Source organism: Artibeus jamaicensis, unplaced genomic scaffold, assembly GCF_021234435.1.
Source record: "Artibeus jamaicensis isolate MK-2021 breed Jamaican fruit bat unplaced genomic scaffold, CSHL_Jam_final contig_387, whole genome shotgun sequence".
NCBI lineage: Eukaryota > Metazoa > Chordata > Mammalia > Chiroptera > Phyllostomidae > Artibeus > Artibeus jamaicensis.
Genome location: NW_026521812.1, coordinates 23081436 through 23107684, shown reverse-complemented (window position 1 = coordinate 23107684; position 26249 = coordinate 23081436). Strand labels below are relative to the sequence as shown.

The following is a 26249-nucleotide window of genomic DNA, read 5'->3' as shown; positions in this document are numbered from 1 at the left end:
GTTAAAAGTTTTTGTGATCATTAAACGTTGTAGAGCACTATGAAATATCTTCATTTAAGAAAGTCTGAAATTGTATATATATTTTTGTTCATAGCCTATACAGTTCAGACACCTGAGAGTATGCCTCCAACTGTGGCTACAGAAGCTTATTTGAAAGCTCTGGCTGTTTGCCATGGACCTCTGGACCACTATGACTTTCTGATCAAAGCTCATGAGTTAAAGGATGACGAACATCAAAGAAGAGTCATACACTGTTTGCAGAAATTGCACGAGGACCTTAAAGGATACAGTATAGAAGCAGAAGGCTTTTTTTCAAAGGTGAGGTTTATGTGATGCTAAAGATTAAACAGTTAAAAGCATAAGCATTTAATAAAATGGATTAAATGTAGTCAGGTACAACCCTGAAACAGATTGATGATTTCCCACCAGTTTCTTTAAACAAGCTCTGTTGGATCCCCATATTTGACCTCTTGATATTCCGTAACTTTTTTTGTGTGCCTTGGGGGGATTCAGATTGCTTCATGCTTAGGTAATAATTGATGCTGTCCAGTCAAAACGAAAACTTCTGCTCCATTCTTAGCGTCCCCTTTCTCTTGCTTAGGCATGGCCCAGGATCAGCAGTGGAGAAGGGGAGTGATTTGTTCTTTCCCTCCTCCTTCCTCTGCTTGCCTGGCTTCTCTAGGCTCAGAATGAGAGGGGTAGAAGATTAGAGTGAAATAGCAGAGTATTAAGGGACCAATTAAGGGCCTTTGGTGTTGACATGCTAGCTCTTTGCTGAGGGGCATGTGGGTGGGTTCCCTGGGGTTTCCCGGAGGACCTTCCCAGTGCTCTACTCTTTGACCTCTTAGGACTCTGGCGGAACACCCCACACCTCTACATTCTGCTGGGACCCTTTTGCGCTTGCACTTGGCCTTCTTGGGTGGAGTCCTTTCAGGGCAGCTCTAGCCAGATCACCTTTTATGGTGTCCACTTAGGCCACAACAAGCATAACATAACATCTGCCATGGCATAGTCAGCCTCCTGCCCTTGGATTTCTGCAGATAAGAAGTAGGCACCAGTCTCTGTCTTTGTCCTGTATTCTCCCATGATCCTGAGGATGTGTCAAGTTCTTCCATGAACTCTTCCACACCTTACTTTGTTAGCTGACTGTGGATTTCCTCACCTAAGCAAGCATCCTGCCCATCCTATCTTGCACTCAATCCTCATCTCTTTAGATGCTTCTCTTTGGGTACCCCTGTACTTGGCATGAGGTTTATCTTGCGGAAATGCCACAGCATTTCTTACCCAGTGAACAGCTTTCTACCTTAATGACTTTCTTCAGTTCCACTTTGGTTTCAGAGCTGATTTTTTTCTTTTTTCTCTTTAAATAATTGCTGGATAGATATGACTAGTGCCTCTCTTAAGAGTGTAGGAGAACTTCTCTCCCCTTATTCTCAGCTTTGAGCTTCTACTGATATTGTAAGGTAACAGGAAAACTATTTCCTTGCTTATTGTAGAACTCAGTGTCCTCAGTGGTGTCATCTTCAAATTATGAAGGATAGTAATAGTAATGAATTAGAGTATGGTTTAACCTAAGAAACTGGTTTTCCTTTAATTTGCCAGATCACCACCTCTGCCCCTGCCACACAAATATTCATTTAGTAGAAGGTGTTTAGAAGAAAAGTACTATATAACAAATGTTAGTGGTACTTTATTTAAAAACCACTGAAGTAACTCTACTTTTTAAAAAGCACTGAGAATATAATTAAAATTTTGTTTTTATATAAAGTAAAAGGCTGTTATTATATTAATATCTTTTGGCTAAAAGGAATGGAAGTTCATTTAGGTTACAAAAAGAAATGGAGATTCAGAATAAGACTACATATGGAAATAACAACGAAGGGTGTCTCCACCACACAGCCAGGCCTTATGGAGCTTGAGCCCACAGAATCAGTGGTTCCAAAAGCTTTGATTTGAAGGCTGTGGTAGCAGGTACTAGTTACTCCAGTGCTCTTCCATTCATGCAGTCTCTTTCTCTTTTGTTCCTTTATCCCCACGTCCATTTTCACTTCTATTTGTTTTACCAACTTCTAAATTCTCTGCTTGTATCTGTTGTTTAAATCCCCAAGTAAGAGTCTGATGAGCCAACCAATCGCTTCATCAGTGTTTAGTCCAGCTTACACACTGGTTTTTTTCAGAGGCTACCAGCCAGTGTAAAGATCAGATCTCTGCATAAGTTACCACCCAGGTCTCTTGTGAGCATGGCAGTTCCCCTCAGATGTAGACCATGAGTATGATAGCCACTGTGGTCAACTAGCCCAGCATAATGGTTATAGGGAATAATGATGAATTACCCCTTTTGATGGCCAACCTTTATTGTTTGACTCTTTTTAGGGGTGTTCTTTCACACTTCCACCTTTGATTTCTGAATTGGCTCTGTTGGGTCTAGTAAATAACCCTGGTTTTATTGTGTAGTTGTAAATCTTATGTAAGTAGGAGATTTGACATGTTAGGTAGTTTCCAATGAAAGCTTATATTTGTTAAATGAAAATGCATATGTAAATAAATGTTTAGTTGTTAGATCAATCTCTTTGTGGTAATATTTGTTCTACTGTAATTTCTTCAGCCCACCAAATCCATTTTTTAAAAAGATTTTATTTATTTATTTTTAGAGAGAGGGGAAGGGAGGGAGGAAGAGAGAAAGAGAAACATCAGTGTGAGAGAGAAAAACATTGGCTGGCTCTCGTTAGCACCCTAACTGAGGACCGAACCTGAAACCCATGCATATGCTCTGACGGAAAAGAACCAGTGATCTTTTGGTGTGTGGAATCATACCCAATCAACCGAGCCACACCAGTCAGGGCAACCCACCAGATCTTCAACAGTGAAAGTGACCCAACTGTCTAACATAATTTGAGGAAAGCATGTGCAAAGCTTTAGTTTTAAAGATTGTAAAGATGCCACAGACCTACTTTTTTTAAAACATAAGCACTGGTATGCCGATAATCAGAAAAGGAAATTTTTTCCAGTGATAGAAGAACTTTATTTATAGAATTTATAATTTTGGTAAATAAAATCTATGAGTTTATGAACATTTGATTTTGTTTTTAATAACGGATGTTTAAACATTCATTGTACAATGAAACTTTATAGCTAAGCTGCAATATTAAAATAAAATACACCTTCACAAAATGCCAAAATTATTAATTAATGTGATAAAATTGGTGGCATGTTTGGCCACTTTCACCTACCTATATAATAAGATTTTCTTTAATAAAAATTTCAGAAACTTATAAGCAGATGACCATGCTGTATGAGCAACAAACTATGAAGAATGAGTATATATGAACACTTTACTTTTGTTATCAATAAGACTTACAACCAGGTTAATCTACATTTTTAATATATGCGTAATTGTTATTGTTCTGTGAGGTAATTAGGCATAAATGCTAGTAGTTCATGTAAATCACTATAATTAGAATGGCTTTTACATAGCCAAATCAAGCATTTCTGGAGTCTGGGAGGGAGAGAATTAAGTGGAGTGTGGAGCTACTTTGAAAATTGCTGTTTCCATTAATCGGGTACACAGATTGCCAGGCCTTTTCATCTTTTAGGGGGAGAAATCATAGCCCAAGAGACCTGGGAAGGGGCCGGGCCACAAATTCCTTTCCTTTTTCTCCTACTCTCCACAAAATAATTGTCTTTTCTTCCCCTATGAGAAATTATTTCCAATTTCTTCATACATCCCACTATTTTTTAATTAGATATTTTTCCTTGCCCTCCCAAGAACAATGCATATAGCAGGTAGACAAGAACTGCCCTGCCTTTAATCCAGCAAATCTAAGGTCTTGATGCTTCATTGTTTTGGGTCCTAGCACCTGGAAACTGTGAGTAGGGTACCTGGGATTTGGGCTGTGGACTTTTCTCTCAGGAGATGCGGGAAGCCCTTTCGTTAGTTATCTAAGAGTCTTCAGAAGGGCCTCTAGGCAATGTGCTGGTTCCTCCTCAGTTTTTTCCTTCACCCCTGCTGCTAAGGGCATGAGCATCTTCTCTCCTCCATTCCTCTTAGAACTGACATTCCCTGTAGGTAAAGTAAGTTGAGCATTGTGATTTAGTTAAAGCTTCCCTGTTATCTGAAATTATATCCTAGAAGATCGTAAGCAACATTGAGTACAAAATGGACAATGTCTATAGCTATAGCTTTGCTAAAGACCAGAAATGATTTTAAATGAGTGTTTCTTGTGTCAAGCTTTTATGAAAGCTAAAGCAAAAGCATTATGTCCTAAGCCAGTGACAGCATTATCTGTAAGGAAGTGAGATTTGGGATCAAACTACATTTTTTTTTGAGAACTAATACATGCCAAAGACTCATTTAAAATCTAAAAATGGGAAACAAAGTATGGGGCCCTGCTTCAGACTCCAGAATAATTAGTCAATCTAGTCAGTTACATCTTAGGTTTTGTCATGGTTCTAAAAGGTGAAATTGTGCCATCACTAGAGATGAGAATAAATCCTTTTAAATGAATTAAATAAATTATTAATTAAATAATTTCAATAATATATTAAAGAAATGATAAATTATTTATTACATGATTCATTAAATAAATCCCTTAAATTTAAAGAAAGGGGTAGAGCCCCATTTTGTAATGCTACGATTGGAATTTATCTGTCATGATCAACTAAAGCTGACTGCTTGGTTAAGGCAGCAGAGTTATGTAGCTCATAAAGAGGTAACGCTACCATGGCATCTAGGCCGAGTTTATACCTGAGTCTCTGGGTCAAAGGTCAGCAAATGTTTTGTGTAAAGGACAACATAGGAAATTTTTTTAGGTTTTGGGAGCCATAAATATGACCTCTGTCACAACTATTCAGTTATGCCATTGTCAAAGTAGTCACAGGAAATACATAAATAAGTATATTCCAATAGGTATTTATTTACAAAAACAGGTGTCAGCCTGGACTGGGCTCACAGGCCATAATTGGACTTCTGCTCTAGATGACTGCTACCTGACTAGATTTGAGGACTGGTAGGAGACCATTAATTGTATTTAAGGTTTACTCGAACTATACTTAGTTTAGCTTTCCAACCTGATCTCCTATTACTTCTCTTTATATGTTCCTGCCTATAGTCAGCAGAACTGTTTTATTCATTGTTCCATTATATGAACAAAATAGTCCATCACATATATGAAAACTTAAAATGTCAATGAGTTGGCACTAAAAATTAGTGTGAAAGACTATTTAACAAGCAGAGATGAGATAATTGATTATCTATATTGAAAGTAAAATAAAGTTGGGTACCTACCTCTAAACAAAAAATAAATTCTATAGAATTAATGTACTAAATTTAAAGTAAAACTTTTTGAAAAAAACACTGAGGAAAGTTTTTTATGAACTTAGGGAAAGAACGTATTTCTTATACAAGATACAAAAGCCTGAATGATAAAGGTAAAGAGGGATATATTTGACTATACTAAAATTGAAAACTTCTAGTCAATAGAAAGCACCAGAGAAAAGTGAAAAGGCAGATCACAGACTGGGAGAAAATATTTACATCATAATAACTGGCTATGAAGCCCTGGCTAGTGTAGCTCAGTGGATTGAGTGCAGGTCTGCGAACTAGAGGATCGAGGTTCAATTCCCAGTCAGGGCACATGCCTGGGTTGCAAGCCAGTTTCCTGTAGGCCGGTTCCCAGCAGGGGCGCACTAGAGGCAACCATACATTGATGTTTCCCTCTCTCCTTCCCTTCCCCTCTAAAGATAGATAGATAGATAGATAGATAGATAGATAGATAGATAGATAGATAAATAAATAAATAAATATTTTTAAAAAACAACTGGCTACGATTGCTATTTAGAATATGTAAAGGACTCCTACCAAGTAATTGGAAAAAATTAACAAACCAATAGAAAAATGGACAAAGTAGAGTCTATTTTGGGAGGATAACTCATGGATACCACAAAATTGATCAATAAATCAGAAGGTATTTCTAAAATAGAATGTTGCATAGCATGGGACAAAAAACTCAAAATCAGGATTGTTAACTCCTAGAAAGAAGGGCACAAATTGAGAATTTATTTGTACCTAATGTTTTATTACTGAAATGTTGGAAGAAATATGTTAAAAGATAAAGATTTGATCAAGCTGGGTGATAGGTAATCAGGTATTCAATATTGTTTCCATTTTAGCCTTTTTATAATATTCCATAGTCAAAATATTTTCAGTGTGATTGTGAGATATTTCAACAGGGTAGTTAGTTGTTTTTTTTTAAAAATGATTTTGAGCACTGATGTTTGGGGGAGCTTTGTCCCCCAGCAAAGCTCTCCTGGCTGCTTCAGATGAGCATAAGTCTACTAAGACATGATCTGCTTGGGGAGGAAAGGCTGACCAGTCTCTCAGAGGAGAAAGGCCTTGAGCCTCTTTCTCAATGGGCTTTTATTGGGTTTAGTTTGCATAGGAATATAGGGAGTATATGTAATGTTCATCCATCATTGTCAGGCAGTAATGATCAAACAATAGATAACATTCAAAGAACTATGAGGGCTTATTCTGAGTCAGGGTCAGATAGATAGAGTGGTGTCAAAGGACCATAAAACTTTGGGAAACAAGCTCATTTTATGCTTGGACCCTTATCATTTAAATTGAGGGGATTCTTAGTAAAGCAGGTTTCGCAGGATTTTATGCATTCTTTCTTAGGCCTGATCATCAGTTCCTGCACAGGGTTGTACACCCTCCTGCATTGTTTCAGGTCTGAATCAGGTGGGGGATGCGGGCAGCCAAGAGTTTAAGAAACCTTTTACAGATAGAATGAGGACTCAGGCTATGACAAAGCCGAGGGGTGAGGGTCCATTACCCCTTTTCTACAGTCTCCTTAGTCTTCCCCTGATGGCCCCTCCATGACCATGCCTGTCTTAGGTTGTTCCTGCCTTGAGAAATTTTACCTGTCATTGATTATCCAGCCATCCTGCAGGGGCCAAGCAGGGTGAAGTAAAGTGGGCAGAGGCTGTGCCCCTGCTGTGAGGGTAAATTTTATCTTCTTAGTGGTTTATGGTCCCAAGGTCTTTTTACTAAGCCTTAGCCATGGGCGGGGGGGGGGGTGGTTTACAGCTTCTGAGACTAGGCAGGGCCTAGTTTCCTCCCAACACTGAGGAAGGTAAGTGCCATTGTATAGCTGGGAAAAGCAAATGATTTTTAGTTTTATAGAAGCCCCTATCATAGATAGAATGTGTACTTCTTTGTTTATCAAGGACTCTCAATTATTGTCTATAAATTCCATTCAACAAATGGAGAGTTGGTCCTCATTGTGTGCAAGGCTTCATGCCAGGAGTTGAGGGTACAGATGTGAATAAGATTAATGGCTTCCCATTTCAGCGATACCTTGTTCAGTCGAGAGAACAGTAGTAAGCCATTATTTATAACTCAGTGAATTAAGTACAAAAATTCAGGTGGGCATGAACTGCATATGAGAACAGTCTTTGAATGGCCACTCAAAAAGGATGTAAGTTCATTCTGTTTTACATTATTGCTTCACTTGGTATTTATAATTCTGATTCTCATGAAGAAATTTTATGAATCAAATTATTGATTTACTCTTGAAGGACTAGATTCCAAATGTGGTTCTGTACATAAAAATTAACAATATAAGACCCACAAAATATATATGCTACAAATTTACATAGTTAACTTTATATGTATTAATTATTTGCTCCTGAGAAGGATCAGTATCACTATGTTTAAAACAAAATTTTCAACATGTTTTTTAAAAAGTGCCAATTAAAAATATATTCAAGTTATTTTCACCTCTTCTTATAGTTAAAATAAGATACTTCTCTGGATCTATAAAGTGGCTTTGCATGGCTTTGCTGTTTCAAGTGTGTCCAATTTCCTAATTGTCATATAATAGTTTCAATATTACATAAATTCTGCATTATTTCTGTAGTAAGGGACTGTTAATTAAATTAAATGTAACATTTACCATTTAGAGATAATCATAAAATGTAAATAATGCACTTAATAAGATTAAAATTTAAGTAAACTTTATAAAATACTTCTGAGAAATATTGTATAAAATTTCCATTTGTGCAAAGTATATTACTTAAATAATAGCAATTTTTTGAAATTAATATAGAGAATTGAAAATTACTTTTGAAGAGAGACAAAAGGTTTCACGTTTCTGCTCAGGTTCAGGATGTTCTGTAGTAGGTTTGTGTGAGGACTGAGTCAACTCTAAAGGTAATTTTTTATTTTCAGGATGCATTCACTGTTGACAGTTTCTTGTAGGGTCTTCCAGAAATTTTCATTTCTTTTGTATACAGTGAGTCCACGGCATACACACTCCTATTTTTGTTGTTGTTTTGGTTTTTACTTTAACACTGTGCCTAGGAGACAATCCCACATCGAAGTCTCTTCTTCTTATGAGAGCTACCTCATTCTTTTTATTTTTTTCATATGAATATCCAGCAATTCAGCAGTACTCCATCATGCGAATATACTGACACATCTTCGTATACATGTGTGCGTACCCCTATAGGATAAATTTTTACAAAAGGAATTGTTCAGTTCAATGGTATGTGTACTTTGCATTCTGATAAACAATGCCAAATTGCCTCAAAAAAGATTGCAGTAATTCATATTTGTATCAGTTTATGAGCCTGCCTGTGCCTACATCATCGATAGTACTGGATCCTTTGAGACTTTTAGACTTTTTTCATGCTGGTGTTTCATTCTTATTTTAAATCACTTGTCATTTATTATGTATTAAGCATTTTCTATATGCTTAAGCAATTTGTATTTGTTTTTCATATTGTTTATAAAAGAAAGCTTTTTGTTTACTAAGGAAATAAGTTCATCTATAATAAACATTACTTTTTTTTGCAGTTTGTCTTTTTATCTTCCTTAACATTTTTTTCCCAAATAGAAATGTTTAACTCCACTCTTTTTAATGTATCTATCATTTCCCATATGATTGAGTTTATGTTTTGCTTATAAAATATTATACTTCAAGGCTGTAAAAGTACATTCATAGGAAGACATCTCTAAAGATGCTCATGAGAAGGAGTACAAGAGAAGTAAAAAATTTAATTTGATGAATCATGGTTCCCGAGAAGGTGGAGGGGAGGGGCTGAGATCTAGGAATTGGTAGAAGGTTGCATTGGGAGGGGAATCGTCTTCCTTGGTCACAGGAGGAAGAGAGGAAAGGATGGGTGCAGATATGGGTGCAACTGCAAGTTCATATAGGAAGTGGAAAGTGTTCCAGCCCAGTGCCTCTGTTTTCTCTCTGTAAAGAGGTAGGAGACATGTGCTGAAAGTGATGGGGGAAGTGTAGTTTAGCATGAAGAGAGCCGAGAAGGTTCTAGAATATCATTGCAGAGAGAGAGTGTGAACTAACCAGGGAAACAGTTATTGGCAGTGGGAAGAATGGTGAGAGGGTACCCTCTGCAGGCCTCTCGACAGTCTTCAGATGTCTGGGTGAACATGATGGGAAGGTCAGTATCTTAGTATGAGATTTTTCTATTTTTAGCTATTTTCTATTTTTATTTCTAATTTTATTATATTATGGTTGAGTATATTGATTTTTTGGAATTAATTGATGTTTATGGTTTAGCATATGGACTGTTTTTGAAATTGTGCTATATGTTTTTTAATGTGTTCTTGATTTGTTTGGTGTAGAGTTTCGGTTATAAAATATCTCGAGTGTACAGTGGTGTTGTTCAGACCTTTGAGAAGGGTGTGTCAAAGGGTGCATGTTTCTTTTTTCATGGTCCATGAGTTTGGATGGAAGCAGTTATCAGTAAGCATGTGAAGTTTTCCGTCCTCATTGTAAGCGAATGGGTCTTGTGATTAGGTATACAGAAGCAGGCAGTGAGTGGGAACTCCCTTGTGCTCTGCTGCACACCCAATAGATAAGAAAATAGAGGGTTGTAGAGTTGATGTGACTTACCCAGAGGCACGTAGCTGGTAAATAGCAGAATCAGAATTTGTACCAGTTCTTTTGGGTTCAACTGCATTACCCTTTGGCTATGTCTTTCATGCTTAGCAGAGGTAGGTGATAGGTTACCATGATCTTCCAGCATCATCCTTAAGTTTATCATATGTACAATGCAGTGTCATTGGACTCATCAAAAATCCATTAGGCCCTGGCCAGGTAGCTTAGTTGGTTAGAGTGTCGTCCCCATACACCAAGATTGTGGGTTTGATCCCGGTCAGGGCACATAGAAGAATCAACCAATGACTGCATAAATATGTGTAACAACAAATCAAGTCTCTTTCTCTTCCCTTTTCTCCCCTCTCTAAAATCAATATATAAAAATAAAAAAAACACATTAGGATAGGTATCATCATTTATAACTTTACTAAGATACAAGTAACATGACAAATCTTACACTGGTCACTGGAGAAACTTATTCATGTTCACATTTTCATGTGCTTGTCTAATGTTGCCTCTGTGCATTTTAGGAGTTGGGTGTGTATCAGAGTCTTGGCAGGCCATAGCTCACAGCAGATGTTTCAAATAAAGACTAAATCAAGAGATGAGACTGTCAGCTGATTTCTCAAAAGAGACCTTACAGGCGAGAAGGGGCTGGAAGGAAGTACTCCAAGTCATGAAATGAAGGACCTACATCCAAGATTACTCGAAATGAAAAAGCTTTCATTTAGAATGGAAGGGCAGATAAAGCGCTTCTCAGATAAGGTCAAGTTCAAGGAGTTCATCATCACCAAGCCCTTATTATATGAAATGTTAAAAGGACTTATCTAAGAAAAAGAAGATAAAAAAGATGAACAGTGAAAGGACAGCAAACTCACAGTTATTAACAACCACACCTAAAACAAAAACAAACTAAGCAAACAACTAGAACAGGAACAGAACCACAGAAATGGAGATCACATGGAGGGTTAGCAACAGGGGAGTAGAAGGAGGAGAGGCAGGGAGAAGGTACAGAGAATAAGTAGCATAGATGGTGGGGAGAAAATAGACAGGGGGAGGGCAAGAGAAGTGTCGGAAATGTAGAAGCTAAAGAACTTAAGACACATGGGCATGAACTAAAGCAGGGGAATGTGGAGGAGAGAGGGTATGCAGGGTGGAGGGGAATGAAGGGGGGAATGGGACAACTGTAATGGCATAATCAATAAAATATATTTAAAAACAAAACGTCAACAACAACAAAAAAGAGGCAACTTAGATAGTCAGAGACATTGCAGATCTAGGCCAGCAAATAAGGCTTGGAGTGGGGAGGGGAAGCCTGGAGGGAGCTGGAGCTGATGGTTCTGGGGTGACGTGGCCCCTGAGACCCAGCACCGAAGCAGGGAGGGAACGGGAGAATAACCTGAATTGCTCTCTACCCATCCCTCCTATCTCCTGCAAGTAGTATCTCCTCCCAGGGACTGAAACCAGTGAGCAGCCAGCCAGCAAGCCAGCTGGCATTCTGGGGTCCAGAGGAAGAAAGAGAAGGCCTCTGGGGGAGGGAGCCCTTGGAGAATACCAGCACCAGGGAACTATGCCAGGGTGGAGTTCTCTGAGACAGAAGAACAAATTACAGGAAATTAATACATTAAGAAAGGAAATTTAATGAAACCAAAAACTAGGGTCAATTGTGAGAATTCGGTTGTACATTGTAAATTAGGAGCATGTAAATGATGCAGGTTTCTGGGTGTTAGTTATCCTGAGGAAAACTGCATGACTCCAAATCTCCCAGAATTCAGTACTATGAGTAAAGAAGTTTAAAATTTATTTAGCCTTCTAAATAGTTTTACTGTTCTCCATTCAGTCCTCTGATTTTCTCCTTAAAATACAGATTTTTGAAACTCTTGAAATAATTTCAATAATTCTTAGAAGACTGAAATTTTACTAGGAGAAGACTGGCTTGCCTCTCCAAGTGAAAATACTTGTGAGTATATACTATTGTTTAGATAGATGATATCTAATATTTATTGTTAGAAGAGCATCCATTTTATTTTCCCATTTATTTAGAGTAGAATCTGCATCTTAAATAGTATTTATGTCGTACCAGTTGTTTGTTATTTCAGATGCTGGAGAACCTTCTCCTTTGGTACTCCAGAACAGTATCTCTTGATCAACTTCTAAATGTTACTATAAAGTATACTACACTATATTATAAATTAGATATGCTATATAATATTTACCGAAGTGCTTTTTCACAAATATTTGGAGTTTGAGTGGGTAAATGGACAGTGCATTTTTCCCCAGTAGCACTGAGTTCTTTGTGTCATCCTTTTCCCCCATCTTTGTTATTTTCTTTTTTTGCTTTGAACTTCATTTATTCAGCATATGCTGATTCTATCATGTGAGCAGTACTAGAGTAGGCCCCAGACTATTCTTACAAAAAGTGTTGTGAAGAATTATAAATTGCTAGGACACTCCCAGTTTCCTAATACGGAATGCTGTTTTCAAAAGATTTCTATACATAGAACATACTTCGAGATTATTAGGTTATATGTAAGTTTTCCAATTTGAGGCTGTTCTAAATTTGTTTAAGAGTATAACACTTTTTCCCTTCAGACAAGTTGAAAACAAAACAACCAGTATATAAGAATAGTTCATATAAGATATTAAAACAAGACAAATTAAGAGGATTTGGCAGGAGTAGAATTGGTTTTCAGTTGAGATTTAAGAATAGATGGAGAAAACAAACTAAGCATACAACTAGAACAGGAACAGGGTCACAGAAATGGAGATCACATGGAGCATTATCAGCAGCGAGGGGAAAGGGGAAGAATGGGGGAAAAGGTACAGGGAATAAGCAAAAATGGTAGGTACAAAATAGACAGAGGGAGGTTAAGAGTAGTATGGGAAATGGAGGAGCCAAAGAACTTATGTACGACCCATGGACATAAACTAAGATGGGGAGTGCTGGAGGGAGGGGAGGTGCAGGACAGTGGGGAATAAAGGGGGGGATGGGACAACTGTAATAGCATAATCAATAAAATATATTTAAAAAAAGAATAGATGGAGAGTTAATGTGCACAGGGAAGGCATCCAGCTGTCAAAGTCAAAGCAAAGCATATCCTTTTGTGTAAACCATAGTGAAGGTTCTTCTGGAAGGGACATGCTGGTGGCCCTAAGGTCTGGATTTAGTAGAGAAAACTGAGCAATCAGGAAAGTAGGAGAGGTTTCTGAGGCAGGTTGGAGTATTAAAAAACCAACAGTATTGCCCTGGCTGGTGTGGCTCACTGGATTGAAGGCTACTGCAACCCAAAATGTTGCCAGTTTGTTTCCCAGTCAGGGCACACGCCTGGCTTGCAGGCCAGTTCCCTAGTTGGGGGTATGCAAGAGGTAACCGATCCATGTTTCTCTCCCTCCCTTCCCAACAAACAAACAAACAAATAAATAAATAAATAAACTAAAAAAAAAAACAGTAACAGCATTGTATACTAGATTCTAGATTTTGCCAGTTCTCTGCCCAAATATGAATGCTCTTATTGGTACAGAATGGCATAGCCTTGGTTTCTTTTACTTTTTATGAATCAACTCTTCTCTCATTTACTATATTTTGCTTTGTATAATGTGCACTTTTTTGCCCAAAATTTGAGGGGAAAATAAGAATGTGTGCATTATGCATGGGTATAATGACCACATACCATACGTATGATAATGGGTCTGATAATCCCATGTATAATGCTTACAGAAACATGGCTGCACATTATATGTGGCAAAAACAGTGCTTTGGCTTGTGCAGTTGTCCAGGGACTGCCACAGAGTTTAAAGGTTATTCTAACCGGAACAAAGTTCAGGGTGGTTATCTAGGTTGATAATGTAGGGTTAGACAATCATATAATTTACAAAGTGTTCCTCCAGATATTTCCAGTACCCACCCAGCACCAGATATATTGGGTTGGCCAGAAAGGCCATTAAGTTTTTCTATAAAACAAGATACATTTTTCATTTTCACCAATAACTTTATTGATTCAGATATTTTGAGTATGCTGGTTATCTCCTGCTATTGGTTTCTGGTGGGTAGAGGCCAGGGGGGCTGCTAAACATCTTCCAATGCATGAGACAGTCCCACAGCAAAGAATCATTTGGCCAAAATGTCAATAGTACCAAGAAACTTTGCAAACCACTTTTGATATGTTTAATCAGTTACAGCACCTTCTCCATGCACTACACAAATCGTTTTTGGTTTCAGTTGTGTTTTTACCTTCCTTGAAATAATAAAGCATCATACACCAAAGATGTTACCTATTTTCCTCCATCTTCAATATTAAAATGGATGCACAAAAATTGCCAATTTTGATAAGCTTTTAAAAAGTGCATGCTGATATGACAGCTGTCAAAATACGATCTAACAAAATTGTATTAAATGAAGTTAAAGCCATCTAAGCACTAGTAAAGCCACCCAATAATATAAGGTAAAGAGAAGTTCCCTTTTGTTTCTTTCCTGAAGCCCTCCCCACTCCTGTTTTGGTCTGGACTTGCTTTCTTGACCTGCTGTGCCACTGTGGTCCTGGAGCAACCCTCCCTCTCACCAGGGCTTCCTTCCCAGGATCCTCAGTGTGTCTTGGAGCCCTGCTGGGGCTGTGTTTTTGAGATCCTGTGTGTACGGAATGTCTGTTTGCCATTTTCTCACTTGATAGGTAGGTTAGATGGGTTGGAAATCATTTTCCTTCAAAGTCTTTATCTGTTTGTGGCCTGTTCCTCTCGCCCCCCTTTCTTCCACTACCTTGAATGTTTGTAGGATCTTCTTTATACCCCAGGAGTTCTGAAATTTCAGGTTTGTAGCTTGGTATGGGTCTTCCCTCACTGTGTTGGATACTCAGTCTGTCCTTCCAGTCTAGAAATCAAGTTCTTCAGTTCTGAGAAAATTTTTTGCATTATTTCATTGATAACTTCTTCCTCTCTTTTTTCCTCTATTTTCTCTTTCTAGAATTCCTTTTTGTCAGATGTTGGAGCTCTTGAGTTAATTTTGTAATTTTCTTATATTTTCATCTTTTATTGTTGTTTATTTTTTATATATCCTGGGAAATTTCCTCAAGCTTATCTTCTAAACCTTCCTCTGAGATTTTATTTCTGCTACCGTATTTTAAATTTCAAAGTGCTCTCTTTTGTTCTTAATGTTTCTTTTTAAAATTGCATTTTGTTCTTGGTTTACAGTTTTAATAGCTTTTCTTATTTTTCTCAGCATATTAATTATATTGATTAGAGTTTTATTTTTGAAGATTTCGTCTGCTGTCTGTGTGGTCTCTGTTTCTTGTGAGTTTTTTGCCTCTGCATATTTGGTCCGGTTTCCAGCTTTCATCTTTGAAGATTTTTAAAAAACCAGGTGTCTAGGTTGTCAGTTCATTTTCGTGTCTTTTCAGATACTAACGGGCTGACTGAAAGGTCCATCTTACGTTGGTTGAGTGGTATGCTTAACGTGATCTGGTAGGGAGCCAGCTCCGTCTGTGGGAGAAACCCGCACTCTAAGTGCCTTTGAGTCTTTTTTTTTTCCCCATCTGGAGACCATTTCGTTTCTCCAGAAAAATTCTTCTGATCTCTTGCTTGCTGGGAATGAGCTAGGCTGCCATTGTTTGGAGAGCCTGTTTGGGAAAGAGGGGGAAGATTACATGGTTAGCAAATGGTGTAGGGGATATAAACTGTGACTTCAGAGCTCTTGCTCTGGGCTATACTATGACTCTTGCCTCCTGTACTGAAACTTAAGTTACACATCAAGTGTTACACATCAAGCGTTTTGTATTGTGCGTGATAGCCCATTTCAGCCCTGTAAGCACAGTTAGGAACAGTATGTAAATGATGATATTTCATTATTTCCATGTTAGAGATTTATAATTTGTTCTTAATTTGCAGCTTTTTTCAAGGAGCAAACCTCCAAAGGGCCTCTATGTTTATGGAGATGTTGGTAAGTGTGTTAAAACAAGTTTTGGGTGGTACGAACAGCAAGTTTCCCAGCTTTCACTCAGAGATAACTTCCATTTTCATCCTTCAATCCACTACCAGCACGAGAGTAGGATGAGGTAAGGTAAAATAGGGGGAGGAGAGGGCACTTATCTTACTTCTCATAGGGCATACCTGTAGTTTAAGCAGTATTAGCATGTTAGGGCACAGATATTATTTAGTGCATAAAGTGAGTTGATCTTGGGGAAGGAAATCATATATAGGTAGGTTATTAGATAATTCAGAATCTTACTGCTCACTGCCGTTTGCTCTAGCTTAATGTATAGTTTTTTAAAAACCTATTCTTTTTCACTTTTGCTTTCTACTAATATTTCTACTCATAATATAAGCCCTTATCCTCAATTTAGTTATTAGTGGGTAATATTTCCTTGGACTCCCATTTCTATACCTTGGACATACAGACTCCTATTTTCATGGAGAATTTATGAGCTGTCTCTTACTTTCTAGATTTTTCTAATCAACTAGTGTCTTCTTCTCTGACTTCATTCTTGCTGAAGTTGTCTGTTTTCCACTTTCCATTTCCATCAAACAAATCCTTCTAGATCTAAACCTCTCTGGGTCACCACATTCACTGATGTGGTGAAGGTGGCTCTTACTTTACCTGACCTTATTGGTGGCCAATCATTTTAGTGAGATACTAAAAACTCTCATGTATGTAGATCTCTCTCCATGTAGAGGGATCAGTTTTGGTCCTGGACTAATAAAAAGCTTCAGGCCCCTATAGCCATAACACATTTGCATTATGAGGGAGTGGTGGCAGAAGTTATTATCTTAGTAATATATTCAGTGGTTATAGTGCCTTAAAGATAAAACTTTAAATGTTTACTTTCTCATCTTGAAGAAAGAGGGCCCTCCCTTTTTTTTTTGATTTGTTGTGAATGCCACTAAGTTCCTGTTTCACATTTACAGACCTAGCAAACCTTATAAAAAGAGACTTCTTTAGATCACAAAAGTGAATGATGGAGATTGTCCCTGAAATTCTTCAAGGTCCTGAAACTGACAGATTTTTAAAAATGTGAAACAAGCCAAACTATTTTTTTCCCTTAGTTCATTAGCTAACTGGTATTTTTGACACCAGTGAGTGCATCCTTCTATTTAGAAAGCATTAAATAATTATACCAGGTGTGCACGATCAGTTTTACGTGTCTGTACCTTGGGGCACTGCCAGCAGATCTCATCCTGTTGTCAGACCTTATTTGCCTCTTTGGAGAACAGATACTTCCTATTCCTTCACTTTCATGCTCAGTCACTGCAAAACCAATGTTTTTATTTCTCCTCTTACTTTTTGCCATATATGAAGATGGTTAGTAAAGATCAACTTCTACTTCTGCAAAAGGGCTTTTAAAAAAAAACATGAAAGTTATTGGATTTTAGTTTGAAAAATACAGCCATATTCTAACTAATTGAAGGGAAGTATATACACTAAACGTCATGCATCTGAATGCTTGAAAGAATTAGAAAAGATGTGATGACATGTTTACATAGGCTGGTATGTGGCAACCTTTGGTTAGGAACATCTCGATAATGTAGAAGGGAGAAGGGAAAGCAATTCCGAAATAGGAAGTGAGATGAACATTTTGGTGGCTATACTCCATTTAATTTAGAATACTTACAAAATAAGTACTAAATGATAGGTCAGATTCTCATTTTGGGAGGCTCTCTGGCTAGGAGAAAAACCTGAGTGGCTTCACAAGCTCTTATTCTTTACTATCCACCTACCCAGCCCCACAAATCAATACATGGCTTTTACTGCATCTTTAAAATATCGTGAAGAAGTCTGAACAGTCATTCATTTGGCATCTTGCTGTTTCTGTGTACCTGGACAACTTAGATCTTTTTCATCAGCCTGCAGAACTATCCCTTCTTCAGAAACATAGATACCATCCAAAAAATTTTTGATATCCTTGTTTTTGACTCTTGTGTCCTGCTTAATCAGAGCAGCTGAACTTGATACAAGTTCAGTGCCATTTCCTTCAAGAACCAACTCATTGTTTTTGGCTTGAGATACTGAACAACCAATGCCTGATATCATCTGAACCCTGTGGATATATTTTTTCCCAAGAAATTTCTGATTTCAACAAGAGAACCAATCTCTGAATAACGACATTGATGGGGAAGTGAGTGTGCACACGCCTCATCTTGTAACAGAAGCCCAGTGTATCACCCTTGATCATATTCTGTGCACAACTGCAGATAGTGCGAACAGTAGAAGTTCCTTTTTATTTCCCCACCATTTTTGTTAGCCAGGAGCCTCTTCCTTTTCTTTCCGTGGAGGCTGAGTTCTGCATTGGTGTGATTGGAGTCCCTCTGCAGGGTGCTCTGAAGTCTTTGATGATAACTGTGCCTCCCTTCAGAGCGAGGTTGACATTTTTCTGGAAGGCCGACAGTCTGACTGCTGAAAATGGTCTTCTGCCTCATGATGTGGTAAAGAGTATTTTTCTCCATATTTAGCCTTGGGAAATAGGTATTACATTGTAAGAAGTGACGGGAAAGAGCATGTCTGCTTCTTTGAGCCCTCTTCCTTCTTCCTGTACCTGGCGTGCCCTCTGTCATGCCCACTCGACTGTAGTCCCCTTCTTTGTAGAAATGTTGAGATACTGACGCAGGTAACCATGATTGACTCAGGTAACCCTCCATCTAGGGCACCCCAGTAGAGTTGAGACATAAATTGGATTATCATCATCATGGTTCAATCTTGAAAAAAATGTTTTCATTAATTAAATGCTTAGCACAAACCATGCAGGAGCCTAATGCTGTAGTAGTATTTTGTGTCTTCCTTCTTACCCAACAGCGGCTTTCTTACAACAGGGTTTCTGCTCTTGACTAGCAGACTGCAGTGGTGATGGTATTGGAGCAGATAACAAATGGTCCTGTTTGTTTATCTGTGCCTTTCTGGTAGCCTCTTGGTTTAACCTCACCTACTTCACAGAGAGAATTTCCACCAGTTGAAAAGTAGGCTGATTTTAAGGTTGGAGTTGGGAAGCAGAACTCCGTTGGGTTTGGAGGCCGTGACGGAGGACACTACTCACAGCTCCTTCTCTAGGGGGTCGCCTGTGAACAGGATGCCACGCAGTGGGGTGGGAAGTTCTTCAAGTCATTTTTGGCTTCCTAACTAGAGGCTTCAAAGTTAGAACATAAGAGAGTTTTAGGTTTTACGTATTAGTTCCCTAGCAAGAACTTTCTCTTAAGAAATGTACAAGGTTTTATTAAGGATTCTGTAGAGACTGAAGCAAATTGTGAAGTAGTGTTGGTTTCTTCCCTACCTTCTTTCAACATCTTTTGTCCTCATTCTTCCATTTACTTGATAAGTGTTTACTGAGCATCTGCTTTGTGCCAGGCAGTGTGTTGTTTCTGGCGGTGTAATCATGAATAAAAGCAGAGGCAGTCTTCATTCATCCAAAGCTCATAATTTATTGCAATGGCTTTGAACGATTTTTGAAGTATATTTTACATCCTGACTCACTCTATGAGTGCACACACACCCGTACACACCTGAAAAATAGTTCCATGAAAGAAAACTCGCCTTTACCTGAGATGTGTTTTGATATTTTCTATTTTATTGCCCTTAAAGGTAACATTCTGTAAAACTGTAGTATAAATATCATAGCTCATGGAAATTATTCAAATTTCTCCGATTTTACTTGTACTCGTGTATGTGTACAGTTCATCTCCTATGTAGGTTTATGTATCTACCACCATAGTCAACATACTGAGCAATTCTATTACTACAAGAATCCATGGTGGTGTCCATAATTTACAGAGATATGATATTGAATACCTACAACAACTGGAAATTGTTTACCTTATAGCTTCCCGGTGGCCATTCTTTGCCTCACATCATGGAGTATCACCCTACATACAAGTAACCAGACTTAAGAGTACTGTCATGTTGATTTCAAAGCTCTTTCATTATATAGCTTCATCCTCTCTGGTACTTTGCCTTGAAATTTTCACCTGTGTTGGACTTCAGTCATTCTGATCTCTCTTAACCCAATTCAGCCTGGGTGTTTTACTTGAATTCCCCTCTGTCCTCACCAACGTGAAAAATGGTATATCATTGGTATTTTAATTTGTATTTCTTTTATTTCTGATGGAGTTAAACTTTTAAAAAATATGTTTAAAGGTATTTATATTTTTTGGTGTCATTTGAATATTCATGTCCTTTGCAATTGATCATCTTTCCCCCTTTGTTAATTCTGTATCATTGAGTACTCTTTTTCGGTTGCAGGGTAAAAAAAAAAAAACAAACCCGGCCAGTTGAATTAGCTGAAGTAGGGGATGAATTTAATGGTTGCTTTAATTGTGAAATCAGGTAATGATCTGATTCAGTCATGAGTAGAGATTTGTGAGCTTAAGTAATATTTTAGGGATCTCTTTCTCCTTCCCTCCTTTTCCCTTGTCCTTCACCTTTTGGTTCTGCTTTTCTATTATTAGTTTAATTCTTGGTAAGAATTTTTTGATGTTATAGGAAAGAAGTCTCCTGGGATCTTCTAGGTTGCCCTCTTAAGAGGAGAAGGGCCCTGGCCGATGTGGGTTGGTTGGTTGGAGCATCGTCCCATACACCAAAACGTTGCAGGTTCCATTCCTGGTCAGGGCACATACCCAGGTTGTCAGTTTGATCCTTAATCAGGGTACACAGGAAAGGCAACTGACTGATGTTTCTGTCTCACTTTGATATCTCTTTCTCTCTTTCTCTTTTTCTCCCTCCCTCCCCTTCTCCCTAAAAGCAATGAAAAAATGTCCTTAGGTGAAGGGAAAAAAAAGGGAGAAGGATGATTCTGATTCTCAGAATCCGTATTAATTCCCCCCACAGATCCTTACCTAATTGGTCATATGCCCATGGTAGGGCCAATCACAGTGTATAAGGATAGTGGGGTGTTTTTAGTGGCCAACACCCATGTGTTATACTAAGTAGAGAATTGTTCAGAAGAAAGAGATTTAGGACAAAAGTGCCCAATACAGTTTCTAATATCTCTTTATATCTTAAAAGATATATAATGTTAAACCTCCAGGTTCCTTGAGGGCAGGTACTATTATCAGTTTTGTTCACTAGAATATTCTAAACTCTTAGAGTAGCACCCCACATGTGATAGGCATTCAGTAAAAATATACTGATTAAATAAGGATATGAATTTTATTTATGGTGATTTTGATATTTAGAAGGTTAAATTGCATGTATCCTAATATATTAAATTATTCTTTTTCTTTTATCTCTAGTAATTTTTTATATAATGGTCCTGTTATATTTTAAGCCCATTAAAAAAAGATTTTATTTATTTATTTATTTTAGATGAAGGGAAGGGAGGGAGAAAGAGAGGGAGAGATGCATCAGTGTGTGGTTGCCTCTCTTACACCCCCTACTGGGGACCTGGCCCCTAACCCAGGCATGTGCCCCGACTGGGAATCAAACCAGCAAACCTTCTGTTTGCTGGCCAGCACTCAATCCACTGAGCCACACCAGCCAGGGTTATTTTAAGTCAATTTTTAAAAGAATTAGCCCAAAGGTTACTTCAAATATATATTATCCACATTTTTGGTTAGATAATTTATGACTTCTGGATCTATCAGTGTGCTGTGCTTTATGCAACAGAATTTGAAACTTTATTGATTTACTTTTTTAGGTAAAATGTAATGATTTAGAATCTGCTGCCACTCACTATATCAAGAGATATTGTACTGGGTATTTTTTAAAAAATTACTTTTCAGTCTAAATGGTTTCATCATTAAAAAATCTCTGTAGAGAATTGTATTTTCATATACAAAAACTTTCTGGCAAATCAAACATCACGGGCCCAAAGTCATCTATGGAGTGGAGGAATGCCTCCCCAGCCCCAGTCTAAGACTCAGGTCTCACTTCCTGAGCCGTGTCTCCTACAGGAGGATCATGGACACCGTGGTGGCTGGGGTGGTGCTGGAGAAAGCAGAGGCTGAGGGACAGGACCAGCACAACTGGGCCTGGCCTGCCGAGGAGGGCTTGGTGGGAGGCCAGCTTGAGCACTGCCACTGTCCCCGTTCTGCCTACTAAGGCTTTCTGTGCTTGCCTACGTTAAATGCCCAGACTGTTGACTCTTCAATTACTAATGCAATCACAGTGATTAAAAAGTCCTGAGTGTTGAAAATTAGATAATCTAATTACAAAGGCTGACTGTATTAGAATTTCTTCAAGTAGACCTCATTTTGAAAGACTTATATTCTCAGATTTTTAAAAAAGTGTTATAACTGGCAATCCTCCAGCTCTAATCTGTTTGTATGATTTATTTTCAGTATTTATGTTAGATACTAATCTTTATTTTTTTATATTTCATATTTGAATTTTCCCATAATGCCTAAGATAGTTCCTCACACTTAATGATGTCCCAAAATATGTATTTAATTAATGAAATTATTTTATTCATACTGGTGCTTTTTGGAAGAGAAACTGAAGAATGAATGATCTATAATTTTTGCCGGTTTGTAAACATAGTTTTCTGGAAGGAAGGGGAATAGCCCCTGTTATATTGACTGAATGTTGTATTTCCTAAAAACAGGAATTAGAAAAGAGTAATATTTTATTTTTAGCTGGATTAACATAAAAAAAAACGCTCCTTTCTAAAAACGTAACATAGTCTTAAGCTTTTCAGTAGAAGAGTGTGGTTTCATTATCCTAAAGCTAATGAACAATCATTAGAGCAATCAGTACATACTGTTTAATAGTATCCTTTTTTTTTTTTAAGGTACAGGCAAAACAATGGTGATGGACATGTTTTATGCTTATGTGGAAATGAAGAGGAAAAAACGGGTTCATTTTCATGGTTTCATGCTAGATGTTCACAAAAGTAAGTTAATTATCTGGAGAAGTGAGTTTTAAGTGATATAAAAGAATTTTCCTTATTTTTAAAAATTCTGAATATTTTAATATTTAAAAAATAGATTTTTCTTAAAAAACTAAAAATGGAACTGCCTTTTGACCTGGAATTTCCACTTTTGTGATTATACCCTAAGAATCCTGAAACACCAATTCAGAAGAACCTATGCACCCCAATGTTCATAGCAGCGCAATTTATAATAGCCAAGTGCAGAAAACAGCCTAGGTGCCCATCAGTAAGTGATTGGATCAAAAAACTGTGGTACATTTACACAAAGGAGTACTACCCAGCAGAAGGAAAGAAGGAGCTCTCCCCTGTGCAACAGCATAGATGGAACTGGAGAGCATTATACTGAGTGAAATAAGCCAGGTGGTGAAAGACAAATACCACCATATGATCTCATCTGTAAGAGGAACATAATCAACAAAGCAAACGTCACCAAAATAGAACCAGAGAGATGGATATAAAGAACAAACTGACCATAACTAGAGGGGAGGAAGGTGGATAATGGGGCAAAGAAGGGGAAAAGTCATCAAAGGAACACGTATAAAGGACCAACGGACAGAGTCAAGGAGGAGGGATTGAATGTAGGAGGTGGGGGCAAGGTAGGGAAGGGGAGAGTAATAGGGAGAAAGTGGGGCCAACTGTAGTTGAACAATTTAAAAAATAGATTTTTTTCTTTTAAAAATATTTTATTGATTATGCTATTACAGTTGTCCCATGTCCCCTCTTTATTCCCCTGCACCCTGCACACCCCTCCCACCCACATTCCCCCACTTTAGTTCGTGTCCATGGGTCATACATATAAGTGCTTTGGCTTCTCCATTTCCCATACTATTCTTAACCTCCCCCTGTCTATCTTCTACCTATGATTTATGCTACTTATTCTCTATACCTTTTCCCCCTCACTCCCCCTCCCACTCCCCTGTTGATAACCCTCCATGTGATCTCCATTTCTGTGGTTCTTTTCCTGTTCTAGTTTGCTTTTGTTTTTTGTTTTAGGTGTGGTTGTTAGTAACTGTTAGTTTGCTGTCATTTTACTGTTCATATGTTTTATCTTTTTCTTAGTAAATCCTTTAACATTTCATATAATGAGGGCTTGGTGATGATGCACTCTTTGAACTTGACCTTATCTGAGAAGTGCTTTATCTGACCTTTCATTCTAAATGAGAGCTTTGCTGGATAGAGCAATCTTGGCTGTAGGTCTTTGGATTTCATGAGTTGGAATACTTCTTTTCAGCCCCTTCTTACCTGTAAGGTCTCTTTTGAGAAATCAACTGACAGTCTGATGGGAACTCCTTTGTAGGTGACTGTCCCTTTATCTCTTACTGTTTCTAGAATTCTTTCCTTCATTTTAATCTTGGCTAATGTAATGATGATGTGCCTTGGTGTGTTCCTCCTTGGGTTCAACTTCTTTGGGACTTTCTGAGCTTCCTGGACTTCTTGGAAGTCTATTTCCTTTGCCAGATTGGGGACGTTCTCCTTCATTATGTTTTCAAATGAGTTTTCAATTTCTTTCTCTTTCTCTTCTCCTTCTGGCACCCCTATAGTTTGGATGTTGGAATGTTTAAAGATGTCCTGGGGGTTCCTAAGCCTATCCTTATTTTTTTTAATTCTTGTTTCTTCATTCTTTTCTGTTTGAATTGTTTCTTTCTTCCTTCTGGTCCGGATCATTGATTAGAGTCCCAGTTTCCTTCTCATTACTATTGGTTCCCTATACATTTTCCTTTATTTCACTTAGCATTACCTTCATTTTTTCATGTAATTTGTGATCAAATTCAACCAATCCTGTGAGTATCCTGATTACCAGTGTTTTGAATTGTGCATCTGATAGGTTGGCTATCTCTTCATCACTTCGTTGTATTTTTTCTGGAGCTTTGATCTGTCTTTTCGTTTGGGCCATTTTTTTTTTTTTTTTGTCTCTGTGTTCCTGCTACTATAAGGGATGGAGCTTTAGGTGTTCACCAGGGTGGGGCAACCCAGTAGCTGGGTTGTGGTGCTGTATGTGGGGAAGGGGTTGAGAGGGAACGATGGTGCTTGCTTCACTCTCTGCCAGATTTCAGTCCCTTCTGCCGCTTCCCACAAACAAAGTGGGTCCTTCTGGTGCTGATTCCCATGTGGGTGGGTTTGTGTACATTCTAGGACCCTGTGTGTGTCTCCAATGAACTCTTCTGTGAGACTGGGAGTTTCTCCTGCTGCCTCGACCCCCACAGGTGTTTTCAGTCAGTGTTTTGAGGCTTTATTTTCTGACACTGGGACCCCAGGTTGCATGGTCCGTCTCTCTCCCCAGGTGTTCCTCCTGGTTTATCCACACATGAATGTGGTACTGCTGCCACCTTGCTGGTCTACCAGCTGCTGCCTTGCCAGCCAGCTGCAGCCTTGTCTGCCCCGCTCCACAATCCACTACTTTGCTGGGTCCGCCAACCGCCTCCTGGCCTGCCCCAGTCTTCCACTGCTGCTTTGTCGCTAGTCCTCTCTGCCCGGCTGCTTGTCTCCACCTCTCCTACCGGTCTGGATGGATCTTTCTTCTTTAACTCCTTGGTTGTCGGACTTTTGTACAGTTTGATTTTCTGTCAGTTCTGGTTGTTTTTCATTTTTAAATCCTTGTTGTCCTTCTTTGGGTTGTGTGAGTATGTCTCCCTATGCCTCTATCTTGGCCAGAAGTCCAAATAATAGATTTTTGCTTAAAGTAAGATTTTATTTGTTTTGTGTTATACTGAAGCAATTAGTAATGTGTCCAAGGTTGGTCCTAGGGGTAAAGCAGTACTTCCAAATGTAAGAACAGAGGTTACTATATGAAGGTCAGGCATTTTTTGTTTCTGCCAAGGATCAATAAGAAATGTTTAAAACTCACCTGTTTCAAGAAGTTTTTACTATTCAGCCATAAGAAAACATGAAGTATTGCCATTTGTGACATGGATGGTTTTTGAGAGTATCACGTTAAGCGAAATATGTCACATGGAAAAGTACAATAACTGTATGATTTCATTCATATGTGAAATATAAACAGAAAGCCACAAACAAACTCATAGACAATAGTGTGGTGGTTAACAGAGGGGAAGGTGGGTAGGGTGATGCTGAAGACACTAAAGGGGGTCAAATATATGGTGATGTAAGGAGGCTAAACTTTGGGTGGTGTGCACACAATGCAATACATAGATGATATATTGGGTTGGCCAAAAAGTTTGTTTGTTTTTTTCTGTGAGATGGCTTTAGGAACACTTAGTGGTCTTTTAACTTCATTTGAAACAGTTTTGTTGGATTGTATTGTGACAGCTGTCCTATCATCGTTTGTTTAAAAAAAATTGGTGTATTTTTATGTAGCCATTTTAATATTAAAGATAGTAGAAAATAAGTAATTTTTTGGCATACCATGCCTTATTATTTCAAGAAAAGTAAAAATGCAACTGAAACAAAAAAAAAAAAAAGATTTGTGCAGTGTATGGAGAAGGTGCCGTGACTGATCAAACATCAGAAGTTCAGTGTGAAGTTTTGCACTGAAGACTTCTTGCTG

At 38.2% G+C, this 26249-nt stretch overlaps 1 protein-coding gene across 3 annotated transcripts in view; it reads left to right on the top strand.

Annotated features, from left to right (window-relative positions):
• The window catches only part of AFG1L (AFG1 like ATPase), a 207640-nt gene that overhangs the window by 36204 nt on the left and 145187 nt on the right, over window positions 1-26249 (top strand). For 2 of the 3 annotated variants that reach the window (XM_053664827.1, XM_053664826.1), the window contains exons 2-4: window positions 95-318; window positions 15783-15834; window positions 22604-22705. In XM_053664827.1, coding sequence (XP_053520802.1) covers window positions 95-318; window positions 15783-15834; window positions 22604-22705 — 378 coding nt within the window. The remainder of the gene's footprint in view (window positions 1-94; window positions 319-15782; window positions 15835-22603; window positions 22706-26249) is intronic. The other variant, XM_053664828.1, reaches the window with a different exon arrangement.